At 40.5% G+C, this 13,527-nt stretch overlaps 1 protein-coding gene across 4 annotated transcripts in view; it reads right to left on the bottom strand.

Annotated features, from left to right (window-relative positions):
- Positions 1–13,527, bottom strand: part of EPS15L1 (epidermal growth factor receptor pathway substrate 15 like 1) — a 428,822-nt gene that overhangs the window by 164,406 nt on the left and 250,889 nt on the right. For all 4 annotated transcript variants that reach the window (XM_073559865.1, XM_073559866.1, XM_073559867.1 and 1 more), the window contains one exon: positions 11,069–11,151. In XM_073559865.1, the coding sequence (XP_073415966.1) occupies positions 11,069–11,151 (83 nt within the window). The remainder of the gene's footprint in view (positions 1–11,068; positions 11,152–13,527) is intronic.

The following is a 13,527-nucleotide window of genomic DNA, read 5'->3' as shown; positions in this document are numbered from 1 at the left end:
CTTTGGAGTATCATCAAGCAAAAGATCTATGAGGGAGGCAGTTCACATCAAAACAGCAGCTCTGGGAGGCTATTCCGACTTCATGCAAAGAAATCCAAGCAGAAACTCTCCAAAACCTCCCAAGTTCAATGGATGCAAGAATTGTGAAGGTGATGTCACAGAAGGGTTCCTATGATAGCATGGAACTTGGCCTGTTAGGATGTTTTGGAGTTAAATAGCTTTTTTGTTCAGTGAATGTGACCTCCTAATGCTGCAAATTCCACAAATGAACATTTTCAGTTCTTTAAAACAGATCAAATGTTTAGAAATTCTACTGTGCCTAATAATTTGGAACAGTGCAATTTGAATTTTTATTCATTTTGGAGATTATACTGTTATCATTGGGAAGTTTCTTCAATAAAATTTGATGTATACTCTAACGGGTGATGACTTTTATTAGACTGACTGTCATTTGTACTGACTATTAAGGAAAATCATAGAAAAATATCATTTGCATAATAATTTGGAACACAGTGTACATACATACATATATATATATATATATATATATATATATATATATATATATATACACACACACACAGTACATACACATATATATATATATATATACACACTTTTTTATTATTATTACTTTTGTTCCACTATGAGACTAATCATTTTTTGCAGGCTGATGGCTTGTACAGCATGGGTATGCAGCAGCATCCTATGCTGTGCAAACAGTCAGCTCTACACTGACAGGGAAAGTTGCTGATTATGCATTGCGCATGATCAGCAACTTTCCTAGCTCTGGCCATGATGACATTGGGTCACCATGGCAACGATCGGGACCCCCCGTCATGCCACGGGGTCTCCGATCCAAAGGCAGAGGGGCTGTCGTCCCTCTGCCGGCTCACATTTGATCGCAGCATTTAGGGGGGGGTTAAAGTGACGGGAGCAATGTGTGACCACTCCTGGCATTTTGTGCTGGGTGTTAGCTGTCAGAATCAGCTGACACCCGGCGGCGATCGCACGCACACAGCCCGTATGCGAAGGCGATCGCGATGACGTAATAATCCGTCCCTGGTCAGATAGGCCCATGGCACAGGTACATATTATTACGACATATGTCAGAAAGGGGATAAAGATGCTTTCTCATCTGACACATTTTCAGACAATATAAATTTAAGAATGTCTGGCATCATTCTTTTAAATTTGTGGCGGTAGTTTATTAAAGCATATAGCTTCTCAAAGCAGGACAAGTTTCAGGTTTCCCAAGTCTTTGTCAACAGCCAGAACAGGCCAAAATGCATTCTGCTGTACATACAGCATTAATAATCAAGCCCTGTAAATTCAAAATAAAAGTGCTTGTAAATTTTGGATTCATACTAGTGAGCAGAGCACCACGCCCCGAGGATCAAAGGGCCGGCCATCAGGACTATGTATATTGTTTGACCTAGAAACCATTGCATGGCTCTAGACAGAGACCCTAATAATGTCAGCCACAAAATGTCTCTCATTAGACATGTCAGTCAAACAGTCAATGATTGCATAAAGACATAGCTCTCACAAGACAGCAGCATCTCTCAGCTTTGCCTGTGATGGTTGGCACCCAGACATATTGGCATCGCAGGCCACATATGCCCCCTGGTCACAGGTTGTGCACTTCCATCCAATAGCCTACCTGCATCATGGATGATCCCACGCACTGAATATCTGACAATGAACCCAGCTGATAACATTGACAGTTGGGCAGAATGAGACCATCAGAACGTACAGAAGAACTGAGTGAAGACCACATGGAAGCATGTTAAATACTATTTTATTGCTTATTAGTTTATAGGTATTTGGTAAGTGAAATTCTTCTGAAAGCACAGTACTCAAAATGGGTAAATAGTGTAAACCAGCTAAAGAAAAAAATATTACACATGCTATATATACACATGGTAGCTACAGCCCAGCCTATCTTGAGAATCAGAATTACTTACACAGTAGCCTAAAACTTACTCCTAATCTTGGCAAACCATGCACAATTTAAAATTTGCAACTAAATTTTGTTAATATCGGTAAGGCTGGTTTCACACTTGCGTTTTTTTGCGCAAAAAAGCATGCTTTTTTTTCCTATACTTTACATGGGTGCACATACACATGCGTTTGTATGCGCATGCGTTTTTTGTAGTGTGCGCTCGGGCGCACAAAATGCATCCTGTTGCATTTTTTTTGTGCGTCCGACTTGTCCCCAAAAAACGCATGCGCACGCAAGGCGCACAAAATTCACCCAAACACCCATTATAGTCTATGGGTGCGCTGACGTGCGCATGGTAATGCGCAAGTCAGCACAAAAAAACGCATGCGGCTTTTTTTTTAAAAAAAACCATGCGCAAAACCGCAAAAAACGCACACAAACGCATGATGCGTTTTTTATGTGCATTTGCACTGCGCACAGTGTGCAGCGCAAAAAACACAAGCGTGAAAGTAGCCTAACATTTGTCTTTTCAAACAAAATATGGCACAGTAAAGATGTAAATTGTGCAGAAACGGTGCACAAAACGAGTGTAAAACAATATTTAAACTGTCAAATTATTGCAAATGTACTAGATTTATTACAAAGCATTGTTCTAATTTATTAAAGCACCAGTAGGTAAGGAGCTGCGGACAGGATTTAAGACGTATAGCCCAGTGTAGTAAAATAAGATAATCGTTTATTTCGACCTGTTTTGAAGTACAAAATTACTTCTTCAGGAAAAAACATGTGTTTTTTTCCTGAAGAAGTAACTTTGTGCATCGAAATAAACCATCATCTTGTTTTACTACACTGGGCTATACGTCTTAAATCCTGTCGGCAGCGCGGAGACTTCTGATGGTCACTGGCTGACCCGTGGATCTGCTGCAGCTGATTTTACACTATGTTGTTTTTACAGATTAAACAGGTGAGTTTAATCTGAGCGTAAAGCTCACTATATTTCTTGAATAAGACCCTATTTGGTGCTGATCTCTCCTACAGCTTCCTTGGATAATTTATTAACCCCTTCACCCCCAAGGGTGGTTTGCACGTTCATGACTGGGCCAATTTTTACAATTCTGACCACTGTCCCTTTATGAGGTCATAACTCTGGAACGCTTCCATGAATCCCGGTGATTCCGACATTCTTTTCTCGTGACATATTGTACTTCATGTTAGTGGTAAAATTTCATTCAAATAACTTGCGTTTATTTGTGAAAAAAACGGAAATTTGGCGAAAATTTCAAAAATTTCGCAATTTTCCAACTTTGAATTTTTATGCCCTTAAATCACAGAGATATGGCACTCAAAAAACTTAATAAGTAACATTTCCCACATGTTTACTTTACATCAGCACAATTTTGGAACCAAAATTTTTTTTTTGTTAGGAAGTTATAAGGGTTAAAAGTTGACCAGCGATTTCTCATTTTTGCAACACCATTTTATTTTTACGGACCACATCACATTTGAAGCCACTTTGAGGGGTCTATATGATAGAAAATACCCAAAAGTGACACCATTCTAAAAACTGCACCCCTCAAGGTGCTCAAAACCACATTCAAGAAGTTTATTAACCCTTCAGGTGCTTCACAGGAATTTTTTGAATATTTAAAAAAAATGAACATTTAACTTTTTTTCACAAAAAAAAATACTTCAGGTTCAATTTTTTTTATTTTACCAAGGGTAACAGGAGAAATTGGACTGCAAAAGTTATTGTGCAGTTTGTCCTGAGTACGCTAATACCTGATATGTGGGGGGGAACCACTGTTTTGGCGCATGGCAGAGCTCAGAAGGGAAGGAGCGCCGTTTGACTTTTTCAATGCAAAATTGGCTGGAATTCAGATGGGACGCCATGTCACGTTTGGAGAGCCCCTGATGTACCTAAACAGTGGAAACCCCCACACAAGTGACCCCATTTTGGAAACTAGACCCCACAAGGAACTTATCTAGTTTTGTGGTGAGAACTTTGAACCAACAAGGGCTTCACAGAAGTTTATAACGTACAGCGGTACAATTAAAAAATCATATTTTTCCAATAAAAGGTTTTTTCACCCCCATTTTTTATTTTCCCAAGGGTAACAGGACCCTAAAAGTTATTGTGCAATTTGTCCTGAGTACGCAGATACCCCATATGTTGGTTTAAACGATTATTTTTTTGGCGCATGGTAGAGCTCAGAAGGGAAGCAGCGCCATTTGACTTCTTTGGCTGGAAATGAGATCGGACACCATGTCGCGATTGGAAAACCCCTGATGTACCAAAACAGTGTAAACCCCCCACAAATGACACCATTTTGGAAACTAGACCCCCCAAAGAACTTAACTAGATGTGTGGTGAGCACTTTGAACCCCCAAGGGCTTCACAGAAGTTTATAATGTACAGCCGTACAATTAAAAAATCATTATTTTCCACAAAAATGATTTTTTCACCCTCAATTATTATTTTTACAAGGGTAACAGGACACTAAAAGTTATTGTGCAAATTGTCCTGAGTACGCTGATATCCCCACATGGGGGTAAACCACTATTTGGGTGCATGGCAGAGCTCGGAAGGGAAGCAGCGCCATTTCACGTTTTTGGCTGGAATTGAGATCGGACATCGCGTTTGGAAAGCCCCTGATGTACCAAAAGAGTGAAAACCCCCCACAAATGACAACATTTTGGAAACTAGACCCCCCTAAGGAACTTATCTAGATGTGTGGTGAGCACTTTGAACTCCCAAGGGCTTCACAGAATTTTATAATGCCCGGGCATGAAAATAAAAAAATCGTATTTTTTCCACAAACATGATCATTTAGTCACCAATTTTTGTATTTTCCCAAGGGTATCAGGAGAAAATGGACCCCAAAAGTTGTTGTCCAATTTGTCCTGAGTACGCTGATACCTCATATGTGGGAGAAAACTACTGTATGGGCACACGTCGGGGCTCGGAAGGGAAGGAGTGACGTTTTGGAATGCAGACTTTGATGGAATGGTCTGCGGGTGTCATGTGCGTTTGGAGAGCCCCTGATGTACCGAAACTATTGAAACTCCCCACAAGTGACCCCATTTTGGAAACTAGACCCCCTAAGGAACTTATCTAGATGTGTGGTGAGCACTTTGAGCCCCCAAGTGCTTCACAGAAGTTTATAACGCCCGGGCATGAAAATAAAAAAATCATTTTTTTCCACAAAAATTATATTTTTGCCCCCAATTTTTTATTTTCCTATGGGTAACAGGAGAAATTGGACCCCAAAAGTTGTTTTGCAATTTGTCCTGAGTAGGCTGATACCCCATATGTGGGGGTAAAACACTGTTTGGGCGCATGGCAGAGCTTGGAAGGGAAGGAGCACCATTTGACTTTTTCAACGCAGAATTGGCCGGAATTGAGATCCGACGCCATGTTGCATTTGGAGAGCACCTGATGTGCCCAAACAGTGGAAACCCCCCAATTCTAACTCCAACCCTAACCCCAACACACCCCTAACCCTAATCTCATCCCTAACTCTAGCCCTAACCCTAGCCCTAATGGGAAAATGGAAATAAATACATTTTCTTTTAATTTTATTATTTTTCCCTAACTAAGGGGGTGATAACGGGGGGGTTTGATTTACTATTTATGGCGGTTTTTATGTTTGGCAGCTGTCACACGCTAAAAGACGCTTTTTATTGTAAAAATAGTTTTCGCATCACCACATATTGAGAGCTATAATTTTTCCATATTTTGACTCACCGAGTCATGTGAGGTCTTATTTTTTGCGGGACGAGTTGACGTTTTTATTGGTATCATTTTCGGGCACGTGACATCTTTTGATCGCTTTTTATTCCGATTTTTGGGACGCAGAATGAACAAAAACCAGCGTTTCATGAATTTCTTTTGGGGGGTGAGTTAACACCATTCCGCGTGCGGTGAAATTGATAAGACGGCTTTATTCTTCGGGTTGGTATGGTTACAGCGATACCTCATTTAGGTCGTTTTTTTATGTTTTGGCGCTTTTATGCAATGAAAACAATTTTATATAAAAAATAATTATTTTTGCATCGCTTTTTTCTGCGAGCTGTAACTTTTTTATTTTTTTGCTGATGATGCTGAATGGCGGCTCGTTTTTTGCGGGACGAGATCACGTTTTCAGCGGTACCATGGATATTTACATGCGTCTTTTTGATCGCGCGTTATTGCACTTTTTGTTCGGCGGTATGATAATAAATCATTTGTTGCTTCGTTTTTTATTTTTATTTTTTAAGAGGTTCGCTAAAGGGGTTAACTAATGGGACAGTTTTATAGGGCGGGTTGTTACGGACGCGGCGATACCAAATATGTGTACTTTTATTGTTTTTTTTGTTTTTTTATTTCCAAAAAATGAATTTAATAAGGGAATATTTGTTTTTTTTATTTAGCGATTTTTTTAAAATTATTTTTACACTTTTTTTTACCTTTATTACATTGTCCCAGGGGGGACATAACTGTCATGTGACAGATCGCTTATCTGTCACATCACAGATCACTGTGACAGATCAGCGTTCTGTCACATCACAGATCACTGTGACAGATCAGCGTTCTTTTTTTTTTTTACCTTATTACATTGTCCCAGGTGGGACATCACTGTCCTGTGACAGATCGCTGATCTGTCACATCACAGATCACTGTGACAGATCAGTGATCTGTCACAGGCACTGCACTTGGCTTCCTCGTGCCTGCGCTTTGCAGGCACTGAGAAAGCCAGCTCCCTGCAGGCCCCTGTCGCCATCTTGGATTCGGGGACCTGCAGGGATGGAGCCCCCCGCAGCAGCGCTGCACATTGCGCTGCTGTGGGGGGCTCAGGGAAGCACGGGGCCCCCTCCCTGCCGATGCTTCCCTTTAACCCCCGGTACACTGCGATCGTGTTTGATCGCGGTGTGCAAGGGGTTAACGTGTCGGGGGCGGTCCGTGACCGCCCCTGACACATTGTGCCGGGTGTCAGCTGTGATCACCACGTGAGCGCCGCTAATCGCGCTAGACGTACTATCCCGTCCATGGGCATAGGGGCACGGGTCCCATGGACGGGATAGTACGTCTGATGTCAGAAAGGGGTTAAAGCAGTTATCTGACTCCACTCACTTCCTCATTAAGAAGTAGTATCTACACTTATTTGCCAATCGTGCAAAAACCCCGGCATGGGTAGACGTGAGGTCTCCAATGAGAATGTGCGCAGTGTTGGACAACCCTGTCTGTTTTTTTTGGTAAAAAATATTATACAGGGTGGGCCATTTATTTGGATAAACCTAAATTAAATGGGAATGGATGATGATATCAACTTCCTGTTTGTGGCACATTAGTATATGGGAGGGGGAAAACTTTTCAAGATGGATGGTGACCATGGTTACCATTTTGAAGTCGGCCATTTTGGATTGCAACTTTATACGTGGCTCACCCAGGTGTATCCATATAAATGTCCCACCCTGTATTATTTATGTCTAAACTCCCACACGCTATAGAAATTGCAAAAAAAAAGTGCAATCCCACACTTGTTTTTTGCTTGGCTTTTTTGCTAGGTTCACTAAATGCTAAAACTGACCTGCCATTATGATTCTTCAGGTCATTACGAGTTCATAGACACCAAACATGTCTAGGTTCTTTTTTTATCTGTGGTGAAAAAAATTCCAAAGTTTGTTAAAAAAAAAAAAGAAAAATGCCATTTTCCGAGACCCGTAGCGTTTCCATTTTTCGTGATCTGGGGTTGGGTGGGGGCTTATTTTTTACATGCTGAGCTGGTATTTTTAATGATACCGATTTTAAGCAGATATGTTTTTTTGATCGCCCATTATTGCATTTTAATGCAATGTCACAGCGACCAAAAAAACGTAATTCTGGGTTTTTGATTTTTTTTCTCACTACGCCATTTAGCGATTGGGTTAATCCTTTTTTTTATTGATAGATCGGGTGACTCTGAAAGCGGCGATACCTAATATGTGTATGTGTGATTTTTTTTTTAAATTGTTTTATTTTGAATGGGGCGAAAGGGGGGGTGATTTGAACTTTTATTTTTTTTTTTCATATTTTTTAAAACTTTTTTTTTTTTTTTAACTTTGTCATGCTTCAATAGCCTATATGGGAGGCTAGAAGCATGCCATACTTGATTGCCTCTGCTATATATAGGCGATGAGCAGATCACCTATATGTAACAGAATTACTGCATTCCTATGATACAGGAAAGATATACAGTATATCTTTGTACCGTGTTAGCCAGTAGATAGAAAAATATTCAGAATTGAGTCCTCAGTGGTTGATACCTTTTAATGGCTAACTGAAAAGATGGTAACACATTGCAAGCTTTCGAGGCTACTCAGGTCTCTTCATCAGGCATTGACTAATACAACATCTGAAGAGTCACATATTTATACACAAGATAGCACAGAAATAACGCAATAGCTAAGACAAGTGATGTGAAGCAGAATTGTCATTATGGGAGAGGGATAAACATAAATATTGGAACAGTTCATAGATAAGGAGTGTGAAAGTTTTATTGCCCTCTGATTGGGGTCTGGTTCTGTGTTGTGACGACCCCAGAAGGTCTGAATAGCAAATTCCTTAATTGATGTAAAAGGACCACTGGATGGCACTCAAAGCAATGCGACATCAACAACCATAGAGGTTCTCCAGGAGACCTCTGGTTGTTATGCCAACGCATCGCTGGAAGCGCCGGTTAAATGAAGCTGTCAGCGTTTGACAGCGGCGTTTAACGGGTTAATAGGCGCAGGTGGATCGCGATTCCACCTGCGCCTATTGCGGGCACGTCAGCTATTCATCAAAGCAGGGGAGATGTCCAATGACGGACTGTGTCCATCACTGGACATTAAGGGGTAAATGTGCTCACACTGAAGTTTTTGTCTTATTTACTTGCAAAAACCAGGAGTGACTTCTATATCCAGAAAAAAAATGTCCCCCCCCCCTATTTTTTTATTTAAAAATATGGAATCTAAACTCCAATGTGTATATAATGTCAGCAAATAACCATAACTACTTAGAAGGAATCTCTCAGGCCCTTTATGATTCCATCTTTGAGAGTAATATAAGATAGCGACAGACAAGTTGATTTTGGCGATATGTCATTACATGTATTTGGGAAATCATTAAAAAAAAAACAAAAAACTAAATGTTTAACTTTGCAGCATGTGGTAAGATGCTTACTACGTGTCTACATATTGCTTTTACATGCTTTTTATGGCATCTCCTGGCGTTCTCTTTATCACGACACACAATGTCCGTCTCAAGTAAAGAGTACAGGGGAAAAGAAGCCGATTTCAGTAAACTGATTCTTATTCGCTGGCTGACACAATCACAGAAATCACGGTAGACACTATGCTCCTGAATATATGTGACCACCAGCACTGCACACCGTAGCAAAATCTAGATATACGATTTATTATGAAAAATCAACATGTTTTGTATGATGTAGCTTAGAAAAGTTAAAGTTATGCCAAATTGTGGGTCAATCACTTTTAATCATCGGGATGGAACCAAATGATTGACCCAATTGGTAGAGCCTTTTTATGCATTGAATGGGCTGCTGTAACGCAGTATGAACCTGGCCTAAGCAAAAATGGTGGCAACTAAGATCTATTGATTTTATGTAATGGCTGCAAGCCTTTCTGTGGTGCATGTTGAACCAGAAAAGAGGTGCAATTTCACAACCACCCTTTGTTATTCTACAGCTTTGCCAGAAGCACCTTTGATGTGCATGATAAAGGAACAAGAGACATTTCCTTTACACAGGAGTGTTTGCACAGTGTTTTTCACCCTTTTTTGACAGTGTTGTAATTAACAGACACAATTTTCATATGACTACAGACAATATGTACAGGCAACTAATTCAGGCATCTTTTTCCCCATGAGTACAGTCAATGTAAAGAAAGTTTTGGTATTCAGTAGAACAAAAACAGCAACAAAAATAGAAAGTTTAGCTCTATGCTTGGAAGTTCAGTTTAATTAAAATTATAAAGGTTGTTGACTAGTATCAATAAGAAAAAGTCAGTTCCAATTAGATGCAGGCGTTCATGCTGCCTGGGAGAAAATGCCCTTTATGCCTCAACATGTCACAGGTTTGCAACAGTAAATTCTATTAGTTATACATTTAATATGGGAGACCTAAGGTCTAACCGCAAAGATCTGGAATTTCCCCACTAATATATTTGACATGCACATTTAACACAATTTACAACTCACCATTGCTCCATCAAAGAATACTGAGAGATTTAAGTGCTGATGCCAAATAATTCTAAAAGCTCAATATGTAACCTTGCAAACAATGAAGCTTTTCTTTTTTGCATTTTTTTTAAAGTGCACTTAGTGCCTCCATGTAAACTACTGCTTACCTATAACAAGTGCTTATGCTGCCCTCTTGGCAGTTTGTGATAAATATTACAGTTATTAAGGGTATCTCATATCAACTATATATTCTTATAAGATCTTTAACATCCCTGACTGGACAAAAAGAGTTAAATATCATCTGCCACAGCATAGCTCAATGCAGTCATCACAGGGAGTAGGCAGAAAACTGTCAGAGTTTGAAGACGATTCAGTCCACAAGGGATATTTTATCTAGTTTGTTATTGCTCAAACCTATATTATAGATACAGTGATGTACAAAGATTAGCCTATGGAAAAAGAAATAAGCAGAAATTGCTCCAAGATGCACACTTGTATTTCTATCACTACAGCCCAAATCCATTTCATGCAACTAAAAGATAAAGCACTTGATAAAAAATATACTATACCATTGCTCATTTACGAGGGTGCACAGATCTTAAAAGTTTGGAAAATGCTAATTTATTATCATAAACAGAAAGGCTAAATAATTCTGTGAAAAACAAGTTTCAACTTTAGAGGCAAAACCACACTTGCCTTGTTTATTACACCTAACACTGGCAGCATTTGAAGTGGTGAGAGATACTAGAGAGCTTCAGGTTTCGGTAAGAGCTCATTGCAGGAGATTGGCATGCTAATTCTGACACCTAGTGGTGAACAAGGCCAAAAACTGATACAACAAAGGGGCCATGGCTATATGTTATTTATCCAACCACCTAAAATAAAAAAAAAGCTGTCATGAATGTCGAAGGAGATGACACACTTACCTTAGACATGTGGCTAAAATCTGCAAAACTTTCATTGCTGCTGAAAGCGCTACTTCCAAAAGGATCCAGTGTGCCAAAAGGGTCTGAAAGAAGCAGTAAAAGGAATTTAAACCACAATTTTAAAGAAAATGATATTTGAATCTGAGAAAAAAAACATAGGATTATATTATTGCCAGTGAATCAACTGGTTGTGCGTCACCTGAGGCCACGTTCACACATTCAGTATTTGGTCACTATTGTACCTCAGCATCTGTAAAGGGCCTGTCACAGTCACACTAAGTGATATAGCTAGTAATATCGCTATAACGTCACTGGCTTTTTGTGACGTAGCAGCGATATTGCTAGCGATATCGCTATGTGTGATACTTACCTCCGACCGGCTCCCCCGCTGGTTATCGCTGATCGCGCGAGAACGTCCTGGACCGTTTCTTGTCGGCGCCACAGGAAGCCCAGCAGGAAGCGGCCGACGAGAAACGGTCCGGGACGTTCTCGCGCGATCAGCGTGGAGCCGGGCGAGGAGGACGCCAGGATCGCCTCGTCTGACAGGTAAGTAGTGACCCCCGACCCCTGCGATGTCGCTGGTGAGATCTGCCTGTTTGGCAGCTCACTAGCAACCACTTAGCGATGCACCAGCGATCCTGACCGCGTCATATTGCTGGTCGGGATCGTTGGTGCATCGCTAAGTGTGACAGTACCTTAAGCCAAAACCAGGAGTTGGAAAAAAAATATGTAAGTGGTGACATGTTTCTATTATACTTTCCTCTGATTGTTCCACTCTTGGTTTTGGATTTCAAATCCTGATGGAAAATACTGACCAAATACTGAACGTGTGCACATGACCCAAGTCTTTGACATTAGGAAACATTCATACACTGTACATTAGTAGCAACCATCAGGGGATGGCGAGCAGGGCCTGCGCTATATTCAAACTAGACATTTTCTGACCATGGTGGGCGCTATAACTTTATTCCCGATCGCCATTTTAAACGGCAATGAGGGCTGGCGTTAGAGGCAAACTAGACATTTGCCGGGAAACAACTAATCCCTTATCGACCACCGACACACATTAAAACGGCGGCCATTAAGGGGCCTTATTCCCTTATTGCCATCTAAAACGGCAATCGGGAACAAAGTTATAGCGCCCACCATTGTCCGAAAATCTCTGGGGTTTGAGCTACTAGCTGAGACCATGGTGAATACGAGCAGGGCCGTTTTTTTCCGTTCTATGATCATGTGATTGCTGTTATTCACTGAATATCAGTGATCCCATAAAAAAATTTTAAAAAGTGTGCCCGTTACTATTCGGACATGATTTACATGTCAGAGGAGAGAGAAATGAAGTCCCCAAGCCACACCCCCCGGTACCTCTGCCATTCCCGAGCCCTCCGACTCCTCCTTCTGATAAAAAAAAAAAAAGATTGGCACAGGTGCAGTGAGCCCACTGAATCTGCCAGCCGGCACCCAGCAACAGCAGGGATTTTTCCTATTGGTTCATTTTGAACACTATCGCAGTGATCAAAAGCCAATAATTAGTATGTATTTCCCATGTCATCAGCTTAGTCAGATTATATTTTTTATTTTATAATTTGTGTTTCTTTCATTCTTTGCCATTAGGGTTGGGCTAGGGTTTGGGTTTTTTCAATAGTTGAAGGAAAAAAAAGTACCATATGACGACGAGTGTTGAGCGCAAGTGCTCATTACTTGAGTTTGCATCGATGTCGCTTTTGTACCTGCGATATTTGGTGCATACCAGAGAACCACGATGCAAACTGGAGTAGCAAGCACTTGCGGTTAACATTAATAAGGACATATTCAATATGACGACCTAATATGATCAAATTCTGTGTAGTACTTTTGAGTTAAAAACCCACACTATACCCCTGGATAAAATCCTTGAGGGGTGTAGTCTCCAAAATGGGGCCACTTTCACTATTTAGGCACATAGGAGACTCTCCAAACACGACATGGCATCCGCTATCGATTCCAGCTATTTGTGCTGCTTCCATTCCGAGCCCTGCCGTGTGTGCTCACATATGGGGTTTCAGCGCACTCAGGAGAAATTGAACAACAAATTTTGGGGTCCATTTTCTCCTGTTATCCTTGTGAAAGTAAAAAAAAATGGGTCTAAAGCAAAAGTTTTGTGAAAAATTCATTTTTTCCTTACACATTCCATTAATCCATGAGAAGCACCTGATGGGTTAATAAACTTACTGAATGTGGTTTTGAGCACCTTGAGGGGTGCAGTTTTTACAATGGTGTCACTTTTGGGTATTTCCTGTCATACAGACCACTCAAAGTCACATCAAATATGATGTGGTCCGTTAAAAAAACGGCTGTGTAAATTTTGTTGGAAAATTGAGAAGTCGCTGGTCAACTTTTACCCTTATAACTTACTAACAAACAAAACAATTAAGTTTCAAAAATTGTGCTGATGTGGGAAATATTATTTATTATTTTGT

Source organism: Dendrobates tinctorius, unplaced genomic scaffold (assembly GCF_039654945.1).
Source record: "Dendrobates tinctorius isolate UK_male_01 unplaced genomic scaffold, ASM3965494v1 ptg000276l, whole genome shotgun sequence".
NCBI classification, from domain to species: Eukaryota; Metazoa; Chordata; class Amphibia; order Anura; family Dendrobatidae; genus Dendrobates; species Dendrobates tinctorius.
Note: the sequence above shows the minus strand (reverse complement) of the source record. Positions and strands in the feature narration are given on the sequence as shown.